Raw genomic sequence first — 21,985 nt, 5'->3', positions numbered from 1 at the left:
TTTGAAGCTCTTAATGATCCAAGCTGCTGGTAAAGGTGTTGGTCTTGATGCCATTTCCTTTTAGAAAGCAACAAAGCAGCTCAGCGAGGCTAAGCATCTCATTTTGATATTTTCAGGGTGGAACATTTCGATTTTTCAACTTACAAAGTGTTGCTGCTTTAATTTTTTGTACATAAAGCCAAGGCTGAAATCAGAATGAAAGCTTTCAGTTTAAGCTAATTAATCCAAACACTTTGATTCAAACCCCATTGTGTTTTCTCAGTTTTGTTCTATGGGAATTTATTTTAAGTGTCTGCATTCCATTTTTAGACTGGGGAAAAAAAAAACCAAAAGGCAAGATTTCCTAGAAAAGAGATAACCCACTGCTTACCCAGGGCTAGCCATTCTGCAGTATTTCATATGCTTAGAAGTGTAAAAAGAAATTATCTTAATTACATCATTCAGTCTCCTTCTGAACGGCATGGGCAGCATGGTCTGGAGACCTGGTCTGAGCTTTGCTGCCAGCCCCTGGGCAAGGGATGTCCTGCCTGAAGGTGCCTCAAATTCACCCTGATTCTCAGTTTCCTCATGAAGCAACATGAGGAACAAAAGGAAAAACAAGCTCTCATGATAACGCCGCTCCAGCAATAAGAAAGCAGCAGCATTTGCCAAGGCTAAATTGCTCTTTCTGAGAAGCTGGTGCTCCCTGAGGACCGTGGGAAGGCGGGAGGGGGATTGGACTAGATGATCTTTCCAGGGCCCTTCCAATCCCTAACATGCTGTGATTCTGTGAGGTGTGCCAGGCTGTGTCCACCCACAAGGAGGTCCAAGGGCTGGGCTGCTCACAGGCGGCTCGTGATGGGCAAAACTGTCCATTAACAACATCTCGGGATCCTGACCTAGCAGCTGATGGGAGGGAAGATGTTTCTTCCTTCCACCAGTCCTTGCCGCTTCAGGGCAACTTAAAAGGGAAAACTAAAAATAAACCAAACTTCCTCTGACCTTTACTGGCTTGAACCACAGTTGGCAATGGGAAAGCAGGTCAGGTACCTCAGGGGCCAGAGCTGCAGCTGGTATAAATCTCCCTTTGCATCGCTTTGCTGATGCTGCTCGGCAGGAGCCTCTGGCCAGGCTGTGCAGGGCAGCTGTCCCCACTGGGTCCCCGCTGGGTCCCCGCTCGCCCTGCTGCGGGAGCAGGGGCTGCACCAGCGTGGTGTCCCTGACCTCAGCTCCACATGCAGAGGGGGGAACAACACAGTCTCGAGATGCCCAGCCTCAGGCAATAAGCCCTGATATTGCCTGGGAGCCCCAGACTTGCTGCCTGCCACAACCACGTGCTCCTTGGCTGTCCCGGCACGCTGCTGCTGCAGGGGTCTGCACAGGGGCAGCAGCTCTCCTGAAGGGACAGGGAGGGAAAGACTCTTGTAGGTTGTAGGACAAACACTGATTTTCAACGCCCGAAAGCCTTTGCCATCACCCTTCCCTTTGGCAGACTATGCAGCACCTCTCCTGGTGTCCTGATCTTTCATGAGGGGACATGAAGGTTACAGGTTACAGATGGGCTAAGGTGCACACCAGCATGGCCTGGAGCAGATCCAGCTCACAACTGTTCTCCACTCTCCGGGTATTTTTTTTCCACTGAAACTATTTGCACAGCACTAAAATTAATGACTGAAAATGCGAGTTTGCTTTGAAATAATCTATCATTTGATTATCGCTTTAATGCAGGCAGCCTGGGGAACATCTGCCTCTGCCTGCATCTCCTCCTGCCAACACCGGGAATTGCCGGGAAGGGCAGTTGTGCTGCTGTGTAAACTGGAAGAAAGCCAAACCACTGGTGAATGATTTGGTGGTTGCTGTGACCGAGGAAGAGGAGCTGTGTCCTGCGCTGGATGAGGCACCAATGGTGCTGTCAGGTCCCACCATCGCCTCCCAGGGCCCCCCCTTAAAACACCCACTGCCCAGTTCACTGCCTCTGGTCCCAGCTGCTGTGTTTTCCAGGGACTCCCAAAGTAAAATGCTCATCTCCATCATCTGGAAAGTAATTCTGTCATCACTAGAAGAGCGAGTCTGGCTTTTCAGTGGGGCAGTGGGCAGCAGCATCTGACCACTCCTGACTCCACCTCTGCCAGATCCCACCTCACAAGGGAGGCAGAAAAATGGGTGGGGAACTGCCCAGCAAGGCAGAATTTCCTCCATCCCATGACACAGACCATGTGCTGTGGTATAACGGGGTCTCCAGACCCCTTAGGCTTCTCTGCTGCCTTCTGGGAACATTACGGCCCTGGACTTAGAGGCTTTTTTTGGAAAATGTCACCAGCTTCTGATGAGTCAGAGTCCTGCTTCTTTGCAGCCTGCCCAGTGCTTCGAATGAGGCATCGGGCTGTGCTGTGCTGGGGTCCCCACAGGCATCTTGCTACCGTTGTTTGGACTGAAATCTTCTTGCTGAGAAAGGAGAGCCTTTCGCTGCCAGCGCACGGGCAGGCAGGTCTGCCGGGAGCTGGGGATGGTAGGGATGCATTTGGGCAGCTGGTGCCTCTGGGACAGACAGACACATTTGTGCTACAGCACCCTGGAGCCAGGGCTGCAGCTGGGATCTCTGGCCAAGGCATTTCCACTCCTCCTGCAACTGTGATTCACAGGGCTCAGCAGTGAAGGTTGTTCACCAAGATGACTACCAGTTGAAGGGGAAAGAAAGTGAGTGGAAAGCCCAGGGCTCCTACAGAGACCTCTGAAAGCTGTTCCATGTGACTGTATGTGTGTTTGCAAACACATGTATGCATGTGTTTGTACCTAGGTGTGCTGAAAGGGATGCTATGGCTTCAAATTAAGCAGAAATGCCAGAGCTGAGGCTGCTGCTGAACCATCTCCCCATGCACTTTGAGGACTGAGATGCCAACGTGATCTTTTAACTTTGACCTCTCCTAACCCTGTCTCCCCTGGCCTTGGGACCTGCTATCTGATTATTTCCCTTGTAGCCTGTCCATTCCTCACCTGGTCCCCAAGTCCCGCAGGAGTGAGGAGGGATCCCCTTCCCTGGGGCTTTCCCCAGGCATCCCGCTCTGGGGGACCCGGACAGGGGCTGCCCCTCCAGCCCTGGGGACCAACATCCCCTCCCAAGGACAGCGGCTGAGCGCAGCCTCACATGGGAACACGTGGTGGTGGCTCCCCAAGCCATCAGCGGGAGAGGCAGGGAGCCTGATTTCTCCAAGTTCCTGGTGTACAGCACAACATACATTTCAAGCCCAGCTCCCGGTGATTCCACGTGCAGTTAGCAACTTCCAGCTCTCCCAGTAATCAACCAGCCAGTGTTCAAGTCAGGCATCAGGGAAAGAAGAAACACAGTTATCGACTAAGTAGGAAAAGTTTGGTTCAGCATCTCACAAGGGCGCAGAGGCAGGGATAAGAAACTCAGAGTCCAGGGAAGCTGTCAGTAAAATAAAATGAATTTAGCACCTTTTTTTCTTTATTTCTCTTATCTCCATCACTACTGTGTCCCTTTTCATTGAACGATGCATGGTCCTGCAGGCAGCAGCTTCCTCTGCATGACCTGAGCTACGTGGTACATGCTGGGTACTGAACGAGGCAGGCGCCTTATGGGAAAAATACGCATCTAATAATTGCCATGAAAGACTGCGTTGCAATGCACAGACACAAAGGGATGAAAGGAGGCTGCGTTAACATCCCGACATTTCCTCATTTCTGACTTCTTGTCTTAGGCATCCCTCACATCCTTTTACGGCAGCTTTTGCAGCCAGTTTCCTCAGTCAAACAAAAGGAAATGGGATTTCTAAAACACCCTGGGATGGCACTGATGGTGAGGGGCTCCAGCCAGTGTCCTGCATCACAGGTCCTGCTGCAGTCCAACTGGGGGCCAGGACCCTGCGCAGGAGCTGCTGGCTGAGGCAGGGAGGTGACAAGGGTCAGAGCTCCCTGCTACCAGCTCACCAGTGCCAAAACCCCAAAATCCCAGGGTGGGAGGCACCCTGCCCACCTGCCTCACTGGTGGCACCCGCTCCACTTCCCCACTGTGCAGCTCTGCAGTGCTGGGGCCACCCAGCTGGGAGGGGATGGGGAGGCATAGGGCTATCCTGGTGCCCCCCGAGCTCTGCCAAAGCACCTCGTCCTCTTCCACAGCCCCCTGCAACCCCAGCCTGCCTGTGCTGGAAATTTCAAGTTGTTCTGAAGGCAGCAAGTTAACAAGATTTGGAAACCAGGTCAGCGGAAGAAGCTTAATTAGCTTGCTGAACCGTGGGGACCAGCTCATATCGTGTCTGCTTTATTGACTCCCTGAACGGACGTTATCGATACGATAAACATAAGCCTCACCGCAACAGGATCCTGTGCTGTTCCCTCGATGAGGGGACACACTGGCACTTGTCAAGCACAGGGAAACTTCACAAAGGGCCCCAGATCAGAGCCATGGGACAGCCTGAGCGATCTTGCACCAGCAGCGCTGCTTTCCCCTTGCCTGTTCCCCTCAGCCCTGCAGGGACTCCCAGACCCACCCCTGGTCCTGCTGTTCTCACCCACCCGATGCCTCTCAGGAGGGACAGAGCCGACCGGGACAGGCAGCAGGGCTTGCACAGAGCTGGCTGCACCACCAGCAGCACAGGTGGAGCTCACACGACCTGCTACCTGTCTTGTCATGTCACTGCAAACATCTGCTGCCGTAAATAAAACAGCAAAAGAAAGGGAATGCAAAAGGCCCTCTCTGGGCTGCACTCCAGCCCCAGGAGCGGGAGAGATGCAGCGCCTGTCATGCTCCACAAAAACCCCCTTTCTTTAGCGGCAAGATCGCAGCTCACAGCTTCTTGGGGGCTCTGCAGGCAGCGTGGGCACAGCCCTGTCTCTGCTCGCGCCCTGGGAGCAGCTCTGCTGGGTAAGGCTTTATTCTGATAGATAGCATCTCACAAACAAAACAAGGAGCTAATGGCTTTGAAGCCCTTCCAGGAATCCTGATGCGCTGCTGCCAGAGAAGGCTCCTTGCTGTATGTAGGGGAAAAGCCCCCTCTCCATTCTGCAGCCAGGTGCTGTGCAGACACCCACAGCCCTGTCCCTGCTCCCACCATGGCACAGACACCCAGGCTGTCTTGCATGGGACTGCCAGGACAGCTGGAGGTGTCCAGCCAGGACAGCTGCTGGAGAGGAACTTTGGCACTTGAGGAAATCAAATTTTTCAGCCTAAATTGTATCACTTCCCCCCATCTCTGTCCTGGGACAGCGTTTCATTGCACGCTCAGCCACCACAGGGCCAAGTCAGGGCTGGATGGGAGCAGTGCCAGGCTGGGTGGGAGCCCCGTGGCATTTGTGCGGGGGGAGCCCTGTGGCAAGAAGGGCCCAGCCTGGGGACCCCTGGAGCTGCTTGCAGAGCCAGCAGCAGGGCAGCGAGCGGGTCACCGAGAGGGCAGGTTGCAGGATTGAAGACAGGGCAGCAGGAAGGGCAGGGTAGCACAGCAGGAAGGGCTGGACTGCGGGGAGGACTGCGGGCAGGGCAGAGCAGCAGGCAGGGCAGAGCAGCAGGTAGGACTGCGGGCAGGGCAGAGCCGCAGGCAGGACTGCGCGCAGGGCAGCAGGCAGGACTGCGGGCAGGGCAGAGCAGCGGGCAGGGCAGAGCAGCAGGCAGGACTGCAAGCAGGGCAGAGCAGCAGGCAGGGCAGAGCCACAGGCAGGACTGTGGGCAGGGCAGAGCCGCAGGCAGGACTGCGAGCAGAGCCGCAGGCAGGACTGCGGGCAGGACTGCAGGCAGGACAGAGCCGCAGGCAGGGCAGAGCAGCAGGCGGGACTGCAGGCAGGGCAGAGCAGCAGGCAGGGCAGAGCAGCAGGCAGGACTGCGGGTAGGGCAGAGCAGCAGGCAGGGCAGAGCAGCGGGCAGGACTGCAGGCAGGACAGAGCTGCAGGCAGGGCAGAGCAGCAGGCAGGACTGCGGGCAGGGCAGAGCAGCAGGCAGGGCAGAGCAGCAGGCAGGACTGCAGGCAGGACAGAGCTGCAGGCAGGGCAGAGCAGCAGGCAGGACTGCGGGTAGGGCAGAGCAGCAGGCAGGGCAGAGCAGCAGGCAGGACTGCAGGCAGGACAGAGCTGCAGGCAGGGCAGAGCAGCAGGCAGGACTGCGGGTAGGGCAGAGCAGCAGGCAGGGCAGAGCAGCAGGCAGGACTGCAGGCAGGACAGAGCTGCAGGCAGGGCAGAGCAGCAGGCAGGACTGCAGGCAGGGCAGAGCAGCAGGCAGGACTGCGGGCAGGACTGCGGGCAGGGCAGCGGGCAGGCCGTGCCCGGCAGATGGCGGCGGTGCCGAGGCGGCGCGTTCCGCAGCCGCCCCCCGGGCCCGCGCCGCCGCCCCCCGCGCCCCCCGGCGCCACTTCGCGCCACTCGCTCCGCTCCACTCCGCGCCGCTCCGCCCGGCGCGGTGTCCGCGGGCCGAGCCGCCGCGGCGGGGCGGGGCGGGCGGGGGGAGGCGCTGCGCGTCCCCCGCCGCGGCTCCACACCCCGCTATAAGAGGAGCGGCCGCGCTCCGCAGTGCATGGCAGCGCCTCGGCCAGGGGCGCCGCCGCCGCCCCGCCGGGACCCTCCCCCGGGCCGGTCCCGGGCGTCCCCCCTTCCCGCCTCGCCCCTTCCCAGCAGCCGACACCCTTGACCTTGCCATCCGGGAGCGACAGCAGCGGCAGGCGGGGGACCGCTGTGCAAGGTTGCGGAGCTGCCTTGGGATGCGTTAGCCGGCGGATCGTACGTAGAAATTTCTACTAGGAAGGCGAGAGGCAACCTCTTTCAACTGACGAGAGGCGGAAGAAAAAAAGGATTTAAAGAGCATCTTTGCCCTCTTTGTTGAATGAGAAGGACAGGGGGAGGACCAGCAAGATGAGCACTAGCAGTAAGTACGGCTTTCCCTTGCTTTTGCTGTGGGAGAGGGACTGATATTGCACTGATCTGGCTGGAAGGAATTGGAAAGAAAATGTCACAACAGGGTTGGCAAGCCTAATAGAATGGATTTTTTTTTATTATTGTTTTCCTGCCTGCCTTTTGCTTTCTGATAGGGTCTGGTTTTGCTGTCCCCTCTTTCATGTGGGCTAAGCCATGGTGCTTATCTCCACTGAGTACTTTTCTTGGCTTGTATTTCAGGGGTTTTGAGGGTGGATCATGGACTAAAATGTCAATATGCAACATGGTGAGAGGGAGCCAGGAGCACTCTGACAGGCAGCAGTCTCACTTGCTGATGCCACTGCCTACGTATAAATGGATGTGGGGGAACAGGCAATGGGGAGGAGGAGCAGAGTAAGAAGAAGAGACCCAAAAACCAGGGACCTGAGCAGAGCACAAGTGCAATACTGAAAAACATGTACCTTCTGCAGCAGGGGACGTGGGTGTTTCTATTGTGCGTGCGTGAGATGGGGACAGAGGCACTCATGCACTATGTATGAATTTCTAAAGAAGCAGAGCTTAGAAATGTGCTGCATTAGATGAAAACTGGCACCTGGTACTAATCTGGTCACTTCTGGTTCTCTGTCCTTGTTGCAAGGTCTGGAGAGACTGATCAATGTTTGATCAAGTCACGATCAATTTCTTTTTCCTCACTGATGTGATGTGTGACAGCTGTGCCCACCCCAAAAGCACAGCTTTGATCCATTCTTTTAAAAGCAGTGATCCCCCAGCCAAAGGAGTTGGTGCTGATGGCCACCTGAGGGTCTTCCTCCTGGGATAACCAGCCCAAGGAAAGTGCCCTCCCTCCTGTGGGTCCTAGAGGCTTTGTGAAACAAGGAGGACTCCCCAAAGCAGAAACTGGCAGAGTAGTGACTTCTCCATCACATTGGCATGTTGAGGTTTCTCAATCCGAGGGCTTGGGGTGGTTCCCAAGCAAAACACCATGAAAAATGCCTTGGCATGCTGCAAGGCAACAGAACAGGTGATTCCAGCTCTCTTGGGCTGTGTCAGAGGTGAGAAAACTTTCCAGGTGCTCTCGGCACGAGCCACACCTGGGACAGGAGCTACTATCCTTCTTGGGGGAGTGGGGCTGGTGGTGCCTGGGTAGGAAATAACATGGGCTAATTCTTTCTGGGCCTGCTGGATGCCTGATAACAAAGGGTCCTCCCTCTGCATCTGGGGTGATGAGCTCGGGTCCGGTGCAGAGGGCTGGGATGGCACACAGTGCGTGCTGGGGTCAGTGACTGCAGTGGTCAGGTGAGACTGTCAAGCTTTCTCTAAGCCAACTTTGACAAATGTGTGTTGGTTCTTTTGGGGATTCCTTTCCAGTTCTTAATAGCTAGTTTGGCTACTAATAGTGATAAGGGCTGTTTATGATGCTGCTGTGTTATAACTATCTGATTGTGTCGCGAAACTCCTTTACTGGGTCCTCCCCCACACAGAGAGAGGTGCCAGCAAACCCAAACTGTTGTGTGCCTGTTGCTCTGACATGCTGTGCGGGAAGAGGCCACTGAGCAGGCAGTGAGCACAGAGCTGGGTGTCCCTTGGGAACCGCTCCTCGTTCTGCCCCTGCCTTGTTCTGTGGCCTTGGGCATGTCACTTGGCTGTGCCCCGGCCTCTGGTTTTGTCAGCAGCAGGTTCCCACCATGGCTCCTGCCCAGCCCTTTAGATGGCTTTGCAATCTTTGCCTAAGTATCGTCACTACCTCCTTCTAAGCAGCCATGTGTTTTAGTGAAGATTTTGGAACTTTGTCATATCTGCTGGTCATTTCCTGTGCTGTGGGTTGATTACTTATGGTCCCTTTGGAACCATACCTGGCACAAGGGCTGTGCAAACCCAGCAAGGCAATGGACTGCCCTGTTAGGCTTCCAGGCTTTTTTCCCAGTAACCAAGGGGCTTGAAGCAGGGCTTGCCATACCTAATTGCTGACTTGTGTCTGTTATTAGCAATGGCACGATCCTCTCCTAGCTGGTTCTGTGAGCAAGGCATGAGGTGTGAGGCCACCACGTCTGTCAGCCATGTCTCCCCTCTCGCTGCTGTTTCACCCAGCTCTGGGCATCCCTACCCAGCCTGCATCCCTCAGGTTGATGTGCCTGCAAGGCAAAAAAGGAGCCCAAGACCCTTGTGTCAGTGCACTCTGCCATCTCTGTTTCACGCCAATGATGTTAGCTGGCAGTGACCTGCGATGGCTTTTGCAGCCCTTTTCTAGTGGCCAGGGGCTCAGGGGAGCTGCGTGCCACTTGTTGGTCAGAGGCTTCCCAGCCATGCTTGCAGCTCTGCCTCTCAGGCATGGCCAGCTCTGCTGCTCTCTGTCTTGTCTTTTTTTGTTGTTTGTGTTTGTTTTTTCTCCCAACACCTGTAGTGAGTGAGGGCTCAGCTGCAGTGGGGTCCAGCCAGCAGGCTCAGCTCTACTCCAGCCTCCCAAGTCTTGTCTCTCTCCTGCTGCATGGGACCCCACCTGTGCAGATGTGAGGAGGGAGACACAGGCAGAGGAGGAGGAGGATGATGGATGATGGAGCCAGATTGTGCATGGGGTGATGACCTACAGGTGTATCCGTGGCCGCAGGACCAGAGTTTTGGAGCTGGCAAATCAATGAGATGGTGGCATTTTATCCTCATCTGTGCATCTGATCTGATCTGATCCCACATTCCTTTCCATTTTAACTGGTACACTTAGATTACACTTCTATCCTGTCTGAAGCTGACGTGAGGCAGGAAACCTGGGGCTATGGGCCACGGCTGGCCTTCAGCCATGCTGTTGTGCAAAACTGTCGGGGAGGCCTCCGGGGAGCTCTGTGCAGCATTCGCTGGGCTGAGCAGGTGCATCTCTGACCACACTTCATGCACAGCACGCAGGAGTCTCACCTGCCCGTGCTGAGGGGTCAGGGGTGTGCTCTTTGCCCCAGTGTGGGTCCTGGGGTTGGAAGCCCCATGTCACTCTGCAGGGAAGGTGAAGCCGTATGGAAGTGTTGCTTTTAAGGGGAAGAGGAAAAGGCCTTTGATCATCTTGGGTGTAAATTTGTATCCTGAGGCTGCAGAGCAGATCAGGTAGCCCTGGAGGTGCAGGGGTTATGCTGGTTGTGGATGCAGCCTCTCCTCCAGGGCTTAGCAGGTGTGCAGTGAGTGTTTGGAGGGCACGGTGTTGATATTTACATTAGCTATGCTATTTATACCTCCTACTCTGGTTAGCACTGCTAATTGGTTGCAAATAGATTCATACATCCATACACGGGTCTATCAGTGCTGTGCTGTATTCCCATTGAAGCAATGTCCTGTAGTACAAACCCTTGCCCGAGAGAACATCCCTTAAAACCACTCCCTTAAGTCTCCTAGGTTTTGAATTCAGCCTCTCACTAAGAAAGTGTCCTGGTGCAGGGAGGCTGCTGCGGCCAGTGCTGGATTTGCACTCACTGGAAGGCAAAGGGCTGAAACTCTCAGCTGCCCCAGGGGTTTAAGACACTCTGGAATGTGTGAATAATTCCATCTGCTGCTTTGAAGGCAGCCACCAGGTTTGGGTGCTGCAGGTCCATGTAGCAAGTACAGCCTGTGAGTGGGGGTCACCCCTGTGGGACCCATGCAAGGTGGCATTTGCATGTTGTCTTGTCTGGTCCGGCCGTGTTGGGGTGGGAGGGGGGCTGCTGGAAGTCTTGGCACTGGTCTTGTCAGCAGTGAGGTGCTGCTTGTTATGGGCCACCCTGGTCAAAGACACATGCAACCGCTGGGGGAGTTTAAACCCTGGTGAACTCCTAGAGCAGATCTGGTTTGGCAGGATCTGGGTTGCAATGGGTGATTGAAATGGTTTACGGAGATCCTCTAGATACCTTTCTGTCTCCGACAAACATCCCGAAGATGGAAACCATGATCTGTCCCCATGCCAAGTTAATTCAGAGTCGGGGGGAACCAGTAGCATCTGTTGCCCATCCTCTTTCCTTTGTGCAGCTGACAGCCTGTTGGAGCATGGAGGGGTCTTGCAGAGGGTTTGGTACTCACGGTGGAAAGCTTCCCCAGACCATCTCACTCCCTGGAACCTCTCAAATTCCTGCTTGGAGGCTCCACTAGGCTGAGAGAGCTGGGGAAGGAGCTGTGATGGAAGGCTGCCCAGCTAAGCATTTGAGCAGGAAGGCTTAACAGATACTGATGAATACAGCATGTTTGCTTGGTTATTTTTGTCTTTCTTAAATTGTGCTCCCTGTTATGCGGTGCTCCACTAAGTACGATTACCCAGTAATCTCTAGGCACACGTGGTTACAAGGTGTTTACCAGCAAACTCTATTAAGTCCCTGTGTAATTAAAGAGGAATCAGATGGTGCTGTGTGTCTCCAGGAGCTCCAGCTCTGCCCTGTGCAGCTCATCTGGCAGGGTGATTCACTGGGTCTCCCCACCCAATGTGGCAGGACCTGCTGAGGAGGACATGGTGTTGCTCCTGTGTTCAGAAGCGTAGTGAACCCGGAGGGATCAGCCTGTTAGTGTCTTCCTCATGACGAGGCTCCAGTTTTTGTAAGGGTGACGGGGGGGTTATGGTACAGATAGACCTTTTCCATCACAGCGCTGTGGTTCCTGGTCGACACTGTTTCATCTTTGCAATGCTGGAGGCTGCCACGGGCATGCAGCAAACTGCGGATGAAGCATAGCTCCAGTGAGGGAGGGCCCAGCAGGGTCAGATGTTGCCCGCATCAGTGGTGTTGCTGCCTAACCCCCAGGTGCTTGGTGAGCTGGCTGGAGACCAAGGCATGGGGACAGGTGGGACAGAAGAAAGGAAGGTCACAGATGCAAGACAGAGCCTTGCAAGAGGTGAAAAGCTATCTTCCCAGTATGTTGTCTCCAAACTCAGTGATGAACATGCCCTAGTGTGCATCTCCAGGCTCTCCACCCATGTCTTGCTCTCAACTAACACCCAAGCCTGACTCTGCTGCCACAACCAACCTGATACAAGTTGTCCCCTCTGTTCTCCTGGGCAGCCTAGCAAAGGCACAGTTATGCATTGCCCTCACTTTAGTGCCAGAAAATTCAGAGCCCAGGCAGCTTCTCTCTGTCCTCAGGCTGGTGGGTGGACTCTGTCCTCTCACTGAGCTTTGCTCAGGCCCTCTTGCAAACCATCTTTCTTGGCAGCTTGCCCTTTGAAGAGCAGAAGCCATGGAAAGTGGCCCTGCAGGCCAATGAAGTGCAGACTGTAAAGCCAATTGAATTATTTCAAGGGCCTGCCATGCTCTTATAAAATAAATAGCAAGTTTTCTAATGACGAAGTGACAATCACTTTAGCCAGATGATTGTATTTGTGATGTTAACAGGCTGGACTAATGACAGACTGTCCTGTTATCAGCAAGGAGTCACCATGGTGCTGCCATTGCTCTCCGCAAAGGAGCGAGGGCAAACCCACCAAGTTCCTGCCAGACCCTGCAGTCCTATCGTGATGGTGCCATAATGAAGTGGCTGGAATATCTAATTAGATATTTTTAGACTAAATATATCAGCGCCTCTCGGTCGTGAGCGCTGCAGCACCTCTGAAAAGCGTCCTGGGGGTAGACTGGTGATGGCAAGGGCTCAGGCAGAGAGTGATGGGAGAAGGAGTGGGGTTTGCAAGATGAAAGGGCACGAGCAGTGATCACAGTAGCCATGGGGCAGGCAGAGCCCAAGCCCAGATGTTTCAGGCTCGGGAAGTTTGCTTGTGAGCAGCTCAGGGCAAGCATGGCAGGGTGACTGGCAACCTGCAGCAGAGAAGGTGTTTCTCGCTCAGAGGACACTGACACTGTCCCATGTCCTCTTGTGCCCAGCCTCTCTGCCTTTTGAGTTTATAGGCTCAGTAAATCACTGGGGAGGTAAAAGCTTGAGTGTGCTGATGTGCAGCTCCGGTGGACATGCCTTGCCTTCTAGAAAAGGGTTGTCTGAAGCTTAACAGTACTACCCCGATCTAGTGGGACAGCAAACTTGGGCACTCAGATATCATATTGATGGCCGTTCACACTTTTGGTTCATGTAGTTTATACACACATTGTTCAGTTTGAGTATAGTTTGCTGGATGTTTTATCAGTGTCAGCTGTGAGCCCTGGGCTGGGAACTGATGTGCCTTACCTGCTGCCTGGGGCAGAGATCTGAATTGGTTTTCATAAGGAATTGGTTTCCTTATGCAGCCTCTCTGACCTTCTTACCCTTTATTACCCTGGCAAAGTCCTTCCCTGAGCCCCAAGCATCACTTGTGTGTTTTGGGTTTTTTTTCTTTTTCTATTAATGGACATTTTACTCCCATTTTGAATTCTCTTGTCTCTGAGACCTGGACAACTGGGAAGGTTAATCAGGGGAAGGTCTTTCTAAGGAACAGGACAGTGTAAGATGGGAGCGTGTGCTTGAGGTTTTGGAGCCATCCTGTTGGCTTCTGTGTTCCTTCTTGGCAACAAGTGGCCCATTTTGGAGAGCTCTACACTGTGGGGCAAGAAAGGCTTTGGTGGTGCAATGCCAGCCCTGGAGCTCTTCCTCAGCCCAACTTGAGTCCATTGCCATCTGAATTTAAGTTTCAGGGTTTGACCTGTTCTCACAGTAGTGGATTGTATGACTCTTTCTCAGATATGTGCAGCCAGGCAGCAGTCTGCTGCTGGAAAAGACAAGCATAACCTAGACCAGACTCAAAGCGTGAGCTCCCAAAGTGCACACGCCAGGCTCTGCAGTACAGCACTCCTTACAAACATGCTTGTAGCACACTGAAAGCACGTTGCAAAGCCCTGCCCGTCCTTCTCAGCACCTGAGTTTTGTACTAGCTGACCCTGAAGGTCTTGCTGCTTTTCCCCTGGCATCCATCCCCCTGTCAGCCCTGGGGACCCCTTTGCCGGAGGTGTCTCGGGGAGGACTGCCCAGCCCAGGAGCACTCGCTTGCAAAGGGGAGCTATTTTTAAAGCAGCTGGGAGACCAGACAGGTTGTTCCCTGGCTCAGCAGGACTGCTGGGACATGTTGGATGCTGTGATGGGGAACTCCCCATCACAGCTGCTCCCCATCCTGGATTCTCTGTGGAGGTGGGGAGGGTCCCAGTAGGATGGCCAGCCAAGGGCAGCTGTTTTTCACTCCCCAGACAAGGGCTTTTCCCTGCTAAAAGCTTTAGAGGAGGAAGGAACCTGCATGTGAAACCCATTTCTGTTGTGTGTCAGGAGCTGCAGCCCATGCAAGCCCCCAGAGCTGTGGGAGAGGGGGCAGCTGCCTCCCCCCAGCAGCCCCTCTCCAAACAAAGGGGCTTCCTTGCCTTGGCCAGGACGCAGGGCTGGGTCAGGTCTGTCGTCTTCTGCACTGAATCACTAAGAGCTCTTCCCAGGTAAAATAACCTCGGCTAGCTCAGCCACAGCCATGTCCGGCTGGGGTGGTGGGTGGTTTTCTCAGCAGGCTGGTGTGGCTGCAGGGTCTGTGTCAGCTGGGATGTCTGTGTGTGATTGCACAAGCAAACAGGTCTCTGACCGGCCAGGAGGGACCTGTGCCATGTCCCTACAGCTTGTGCTTGCCCTGTAAACTGGGGATCAACAGTGAGGTACAGAGTACAGCGAAGGCATGGAAAGGCTCTTGTTGCCTGGCTGGGCCAGGCAGAGGTTTCAGAGCCCCTCCGCATGGGGTGCAGACCCCACTGGCTCTCAGCACCCACGTTAAACGCAGCCCATGTAGGGCAGCTGCCCGCACGGGGCTGCGGGAGCCAGGTGCAGACAGGGTGCTGTGCTCGGCACCGGCTTCTCCTGCCATCCCAGCAGGCAGCTCTGCTCCGGATTTTCCCTCTCTCTGCTTGTATCGCGGCAGTCCTCAGAGTGTGAGAGCACAGGCTTCCCCTGGCTCTCTTCTGTGCTCGCACAGCCTCTGTCTGCGCCGAGATCGCAGCACCGCGCTGGTCCTGCAAACACCTCCCTCTCGCTGCATCGGCTGCCCCGTGGGGTGTCCCTCACCCCGCTTCCCCCTTCGCCTTGGCACCTTCTGCACCAGCTCCCAGTCCTCAGAGGATGAAGAAGGTGGAGCAAGGTAAGATGAGCTCCCTCCAACCTCCTACGTGCTATAAATAGCCGCGTCACCCAAGCATTGTCTGAGAGTGATGCGATGGAGTTGGGTCTCCTGGAGACCTGCTGCCTCCGTCACAGTCACACCCAACGCTTGGTCATCGGAGCCGATGGAGATGGGCTCCCGCGGGTCCCGCTGGTGACACGCAGCGTGTCATCGCATTAGCGCACGGCGGGACACCTCTCAGGTTATGCACAGCCTAATCCCATCTGGCAGCCGGCGCGGCTGGGTCAGCCTGCCCGCCCCTCGCTGGCAGCAGCTGCCAGCCAGCAGAGATTTAGCAACCTGCCTTTGGCTCTTGCCAAGCTGTGCTGGGCTGCAGGTGGCACAGACAGGCCATGGCAAGCGGGTGTCTTTGGTAGTGTGTCAGGTCTCTGGCCAGACCTTTGGGAGGGAAGGGGAAGGCAGCTCTTCTATAGGGAATAACCAGATCAGGGAGAGAAAAGTGGGTTTTGTGATGCTGGCGCAGTGTCTGGGTGGTCCCTGAATGCTGCTTCGTCCAGGCTGGGGCTGATCAGGAAAACCTTGGTCCTCCCTATCCAGGCTGTTGCCAAAGATTCAATTCTTGGGGCAGGCTGTGCCTTTGGAGGGAGTTTTGCTGGCAGCACTTGCATATCCCTCACCTCTTGACCATCAACCAGCATGGGAACCAAACAGTGTAGAGCTTATGTGTGCATGGGCATACAGGGAGAAACAACAGCCATCTTCTCAGCATGAAAGCCCTCCTTTGTCTGGCAGCAGATGCAAAGGCACGAAGCTGGGTGATCTGCGGCTCAGAGCCTTTTATTCAGTGAGCAAAACCATCCCTTCATACACCCACGGGTGCTACTTGAGAGGACTCGCACTGTTGCCCACCCTCTGCCCCCATGGGAGAGGATGGACTGGACCTGGTCCTTCCCATCCAGGCCAGGAGGTGCCTGGCAGTGCTGCCCTGGCTGAGCTGCCCAGGGAAAGCTGAGACCGAGTGTGGATGTTCTCCCCTCCCCTGCTTTTGAAAAAAGAAAAGTCAGTGCCTGCGTGGTGAGTTATGTGGTGATGATGGCTCATGATGGGTTACATATAAAAATCCCTCGCATCCCTGAGGATGCCACCAGTTGAAAGCTTTTATGGCATTTTAAAAATAGACACAGAGGGCGAGAGAATGAGAAGATGGATAGGTAGGTGGATCCCTAATAAGGAGAGAAGAGGAAACAGCTAGAGAGGGAATGGAAAGACTTTAGTGAACGGCATGTGAGTGATGACTGAGGGAGGGGGTGGTGTGGTCATACCGAGCCACGGAGCTGCATGCCCAGCAGGAATGGGAAACCCTATAAAAAGCCTGGCTGTGAGATGTGTTTCTCGCACGTGCTGGGGCGAGGGATGGGGTGAGCATCGGCTCGGGCTGTCTCTCCTGTGGGCGGTCACGGTGTTCTACAAGTAGCTGTTAAAAATAATCTGAGACTCTTGGATGGCTGGCCTGGGCTGGCTGCTGCTGCTCTTGCATGATTCCCTGAACAGCTCCAGCCTCATTTGTGTTCCTTTCTCTGCCTCGAGGCTCAGGCTGACGGCCTCACCTGGGAGCTAAGGGATGAAGTTGATCCTGATTCTGGCTTTCCCCAGGGTGGCCTTTCCTACCTGGGCTGTGCTCCAAGAAAGATGCTGGGAGCTGCCTCTCTGCTCTGTCTTCTGGCTTTCTGCTGCCTGACAGCTTGCAGCACCTGGGGGCCAGATCTGGTGGTGGTGGGACTGGGTGAAGGTGCAATTCCCCAGCACCTGGGGGGAGCAGCAGTCCCAGAGCTGCTGGCAGGAGGTCGCTTTGGTGGGACAGACCCCTCTGCCTTGAGTCACTGCCAGTGCAGCATCTCCGCGGTCCTGGGAAGCAGCTCCAGGCCCTTCCCTGTGCTTGTGGCAGCTCTCCCCATCACTCGGGGAAGATTTCACGGAGTGTCTCCAAGAAATGCTAATTGCTTTGGCTTGCGCTTGGTACAGCAGAGCCACCGGGCACTCAGAGCTCTTAGTCAGCTTAGAGATCTGCCAGATCCTCCTTCTCCTTCCCCTGGAGAGCTGGTGGAGTTCTGCTGTGGTCGTTGCTGATCCCTACATCCCTGGGCCCCAGCTGAGCTGCAGGCTTGCACCCGGGCTGGCCCAGATCCATGGTCCCAAATACCCAGCAGAATAAGGCACAGTGTGCTCTGAGTGTTGCAGCCTTGGGGTGAAACACGCCAAGCTCAGCCTCTGGCAGGCACAGCGTGGGGTCAGATGCACCCCTTGTGCTGGGGAGGCAACAGGAGTTTCCCATCCTGGGGGATGAGGATGGAGCTTGTGCTGCCGCAGAAGCTGTCAGCGCAGCTCTGCCATCCGTCCTGCGGGACCCCTCGGCTGCTGCCCACCCCAGCTCTGCCGCTGGCAATTAAAGCTCTGTGTAGCCGGGCTCATTGGTGCAGGCTGCTGGGAAGCATTCCTTGGCTTTGCCCCTGCTTGAGCTGCAGGGAAAAAAAGCACTGCTAACAAGACTCCTCTGTCAAACTTGCCAGCCTGTCACATCCAGATCATCTCCCTCTTGTGTGTGTTGTGTGGTTTTTTTTTTTTAATTCCTTCCTTATCAGCTAGGCAAATACCCAGGGAAGCAGAGGCTGGTGGTGGGCTAGCCCTGCCTGGTTTTTGGCTGGGGAAATGGCTAAAGAGCGTGTGCTGCCCAGTCCTCACAGTGGCCTGTCACGAAGGGTCACCACTCCTCTGTGTGCCGATATTGCCGTATGTCTCAAGCCCAAAGCTTTTTTTCATGCTGTAGCATGGGAGCTGAAGTCTAAGCCCAGCCACCCCCTGTGGGTGCTGAGGTCTCTACGCTGCCTCCTTCCCCAAACCCCGGGGCAGCCCCCAGCCTGGGCAGGGTGAAGAGCTGCCTCCTGCCCTGGCTGACTTCTGCTGACTTGAGGAGCTTCTCACCTGGTCTGAAGCACCTTCTGGAGGAGCAGCGGGTGGTTCTGAGCCAGCATGACGGTCCTTGCTGGCGAGTGCCCGTTACCCTCCCCGAGGCAGGGGTACCCCGGTCCCTGCTCCCACCCTGCCTGCCCTTTGCAGGGCTGTGGTGAGAGCATCCCGTGGGCACGTGGCAGAACTGGGGCTGCCAAGAGAGGTCACCTGCGGCCGCCCCGACCTCGCTCGGCTGGTCAGATGGCATAAAGGGTCTGGTTTGGGAAATAATTCTGTTCCTTGGCAGGCAGTTTTTGGCTCATTTAAACCAAAAGTGTGCACAACAAAGCATATGTTCATTTTTTTTTTTCCTGTTGAAAGGGGACTTGTTCCCTGGAAAATGCCAGCTCTGCTAGGCCTGTTGATTGCCTGTTAATTGTCACTAATGAGGAGCTGGGACATGTGGCATCCAGAGGCTGTTGGGGACAGACCATCACTTTGGTTTGAGAGGGGCATCTCAGCAGGGAAGGGAGCCGTGACCTTGGTGCGGGTGGGTTGAGCTGCATGAATGGGTTTGTTACCAGAGACTGTCCCAATTCCTGCGCTGCAGTGCGTAGCCCCAGCTCTGGAGCAGAGCGCGCGGAGGGTTAAGAGGATCTCTGGTGCTTACTGTACACAGATGGATTTATTTACGTGTATATATAGCAGGGAGGTGGGATGGAGAGGGCTAAACCCTCCCTGTCTGGGAGGGAAGGTTAAATCTCCAAGCTGGCCCATACTGGGAGCGCAGGGCTGCTGGGCAGCAGGACCTGATGCCAGGGCTTGGCGTTTTGCCTCCAGCCTGATGGTTGAAGGCTGTTTTTCCCCAGGCCCTGATGAAAGACACCAAAGGCTTTTAGCAGGAGACAGCCGTGTCTGCCTGCCTGCTGCTTCCTGCGCTGACGGCCCCCCCCGCCTTTTGAAGTTGGGTTTCTGGGCGTACGCAGGAGCCGAGGGGAGCGCAAGTGCAAGAAGGAGGAGGGGAGAGCATTACATCTGTGCCAAAACCCCTCGTACGCCAATGGGAGTTTATTGTTCTAGATGTCTCGTCCTGCTGTGTCCCCCACCATCCCCAGCCTGGTTTGTCCTTACCCAGCACTGAGACCTGCTTGGCACCCTTGGCCGTATCACTGGACCCACCCCGTGTTCTGCTAGCGGAGGCTTGGGATGTGTCTGGGGGGGGATATTAAGCCCCCTTAGAGAGTGTCAGGCTGTGTGAGCTCTGGTGCAGAGCTGTGGTTTTACCTGCCGAGACAGCCCCGTGCTGCAGCAGGGCGGGCGCTCCTCTGCACAGCAGCAGCTTTCTGGGTGCCCATCGGCTGCTGCCCTGCTCCAGCTGCTCCTATAGCATCAGCGCTAATCACTTCAGTGGCTTCTCACACCTTCTCTTTGCTAAAATGGTTGAGCTTTTTCACCCAGTGCTTCTCACAGGAGTTTTCTCAGGTTTTTTTTCTCCCATTCCCACTGGGCTTCTTTCTACAGCCAGCCCTGCTGACTATGTCCCGCTCCCTGGGTACCTGCTCTTGTCTCTGTCACTGGTGGGCTGAGGCACCACCCAGCACTCACTGTCTGCATGCAAGAGGCTGTTTCTGTGTTTACCGTTCAGCTATCACCAGGGTGGCTCAGCAGAGGGGGAGCTTCCCTTCGGGATTTGTGATTTCATTAGAATAAACAGCCAAGTGGGATGTTGTTTTCCATTCCAGCTGAGAGAGGTTGTAGTTGCTGCTTTGTGACCCAAACCCTGATGTCTGTTTTTTAATTCTCTGCCTTTAATGAGGTGGGATGGAGAAGCGAGAGCAGCGCTTGGGCAGTGGGCATGGCTTGTGTTCCTGTAGTACAAGGGCTCATGTCAATGCTCTTGCAGTTGCATCTGCGCCTCCTACTCTGACCTTGGGTTGGGGGTTCAGGTGAGCCCCAAGCTGTGCCTCCTGGGTCTCTAGCAGGGTGCTGCCCCCAGCCCAGGAACCAGCAGGGGGGACACACTGTGTCCTGGAGGGTCCCTTTGGGACAGTCACAGCAGGGCCGACAGGTAACATCTCAATGGTGCACTCAGTGTATGCCCTGGGTCACCTTGCTGAAGGTTGTCCCAAGGTTGCCTGAAGGCAACTCTCCTCCTTGTTCTTCTCCACGATGCTTTCCCACCCCATTGCTCCATCCTGCCCCAGCCTTCACTCCATGACTTGAGGCTGTTTCCTTTTCCTTCTTTTTTTTTTTTCCTTTGTTTTCCTCCCTCTCTTCTCTTTTTTTTCCTTTTTCTCTGTTTCTCTCCTGTCAGCTTTGTTCACCCTGGCTGTGTACCGGGGTTGCCATGGTGACTGCCAGAGCATCTCTGCATCCCGAAGCAGTGGTCCTGCTCCTGCCCTGGCCATGGGAGTGGCCCTCCTGCCCCTTGGAGGGACCAGCCACCCCCTTCTCCCAGGGATGGGGGTCCCTGGGGACATCCCTGCAACACGTCTGGTGTCCAGGGAGGGGACAGGTCAGGGCACAGGGTGGCACTCACTAGCTGAGGATGGGGCCATGCAGCACCTTGTGCAGGGGGCAGTGGCGGGGCTGGCTGTGTGATACAGCTTTATTTGCCTCTTGCTGCCAGAACTGTAAATCTTCAATAAATGTCTTTAATGAGTGAGTGCTACTCAAGGAAAACAGAGGAGCTGCTGCAGCTGAGCAGTCAGTTTAGGTTTAATGGGGCACCGTCACCTGCTAGCAGAGAGGAATATAAAACTGTATAAATGCAGAGCTGTACCCCATTGCAGGACATCTGCACCCTAGCTCTTGGAAACAAGCTTCCTTTTCCCATGCTGTTTCTTCTCTCGATATTGTCATCTGTTGACATGCAAGCGACTGTGGTGACTTGGGACCCAGCGTGCAAACCTCCCTGTGTCTGTGGGCAAAGGGACCCCAGCTCTAGTCTTTGCCCATAAAGTGTGGAGGACTGAGGCTGACCGTGGGCACCTGGATGTGCCCCTGGCCATGGGCTGGTGTTGGAGGACACAAGTGGACCTGTGATTTGGAGGCAGAGTGCAACTTGTGGCTTTCGGGTGCTGCTTTGCAGACAACAGTATGTCTTTTCAGTATTTAGGTCAAGAGAGGTTCTCTTTCCACCCTACTCTGCCCTGGTGAGACCGCATCTGGAATATTGTGTCCAGTTCTGGGCCCCTCAGTTCCAGAAGGACAGGGAACTGCTGGAGAGAGTCCAGCGAAGCCACGAAGATGCTGAAGGGAGTGGAGCATCTCCCGTGTGGGGAAAGGCTGAGGAGCTGGGGCTCTGGAGCTTGGAGGAGACTGAGGGGTGACCTCATTAATGGGGATCAATATGGAAAGGGTGAGTGTCAGGAGGATGCAGCCAGGCTCTTCTGGGTGACAACCAGTGATAGGACAAGGGGCAATGGGTACGAACTGGAACACAAGAGGTTCCACTTAAATATGAGAGCCTGGCCCAGGCTGCCCAGGGAGGTTGTGGAGTCTCCTTCTCTGCAGACATTCCAACCCGCCTGGACACCTTCCTGTGTAACCTCAGCTGGGTGTTCCTGCTCCGGCGGGGGGGTTGCACTGGATGAGCTTTTGAGGTCCCTTCCAATCCCTGACATCCTGTGATTCTGTGATTTGTCAGAGCTTCTGTACCCCTTTCATGAGATAATTAGGATGATGTGTTATTAGCTGATTACTGGGGAAACATATATTTATGGAGGATTTATTCTAGAAGCAACATTAATCTCCTGTATAGTTGCTAAACCCCCATAAATAATCTGATTTTGATAATCAATTGCTATTGCAACCCCTCTATAAATCTCAATTAAATGCACATTTGATTCACATAAAGTTGCCAAATTTGTTTGTACATTTCTGTCCTGCTGTTTGCCTCAGGCAGATGTCTGTGTATGTGCAAGCTCAAGTCTGTTTATCAGACAGCCTGAAACCAGAATATGGTTTCTCAAGGCGGAGCAGTTACAATAACAGCAACACTCCTCTCCTGTGGTCCGACGTAGAGAACCAGCGCATCCCAGCTTCCTGCTGCCAGAGCTGCTGCTCACACACAAGTGCTTTGCAAACATCCCTGTGCATGGCCCTTCCCGGCCGTTGTCTTTGTGCTGGGGTTTGCAGTGAGGGGAGCAGGAGCAACTGGAGGAGATGGTGCACCTATAACAA

General features: G+C 54.9%; 2 protein-coding genes across 2 annotated transcripts in view; one reads left to right on the top strand and one right to left on the bottom strand.

Annotated features, from left to right (window-relative positions):
• The window catches only part of STK10 (serine/threonine kinase 10), a 500,646-nt gene that overhangs the window by 275,515 nt on the left and 203,146 nt on the right, over positions 1 to 21,985 (bottom strand). The window lies entirely within an intron of this gene.
• The window catches only part of ABLIM3 (actin binding LIM protein family member 3), a 53,609-nt gene continuing 38,022 nt past the window's right edge, over positions 6,399 to 21,985 (top strand). The window contains exon 1 of the mRNA XM_065643848.1: positions 6,399 to 6,844. Coding sequence (XP_065499920.1) covers positions 6,832 to 6,844 — 13 coding nt within the window. The 5' untranslated portion in view covers positions 6,399 to 6,831. The remainder of the gene's footprint in view (positions 6,845 to 21,985) is intronic.

The sequence above is a fragment of the Caloenas nicobarica genome, chromosome 13, assembly GCF_036013445.1.
Source record: "Caloenas nicobarica isolate bCalNic1 chromosome 13, bCalNic1.hap1, whole genome shotgun sequence".
Lineage (NCBI taxonomy): Eukaryota > Metazoa > Chordata > Aves > Columbiformes > Columbidae > Caloenas > Caloenas nicobarica.
This window is presented reverse-complemented; position numbering and strand designations above follow the sequence as displayed.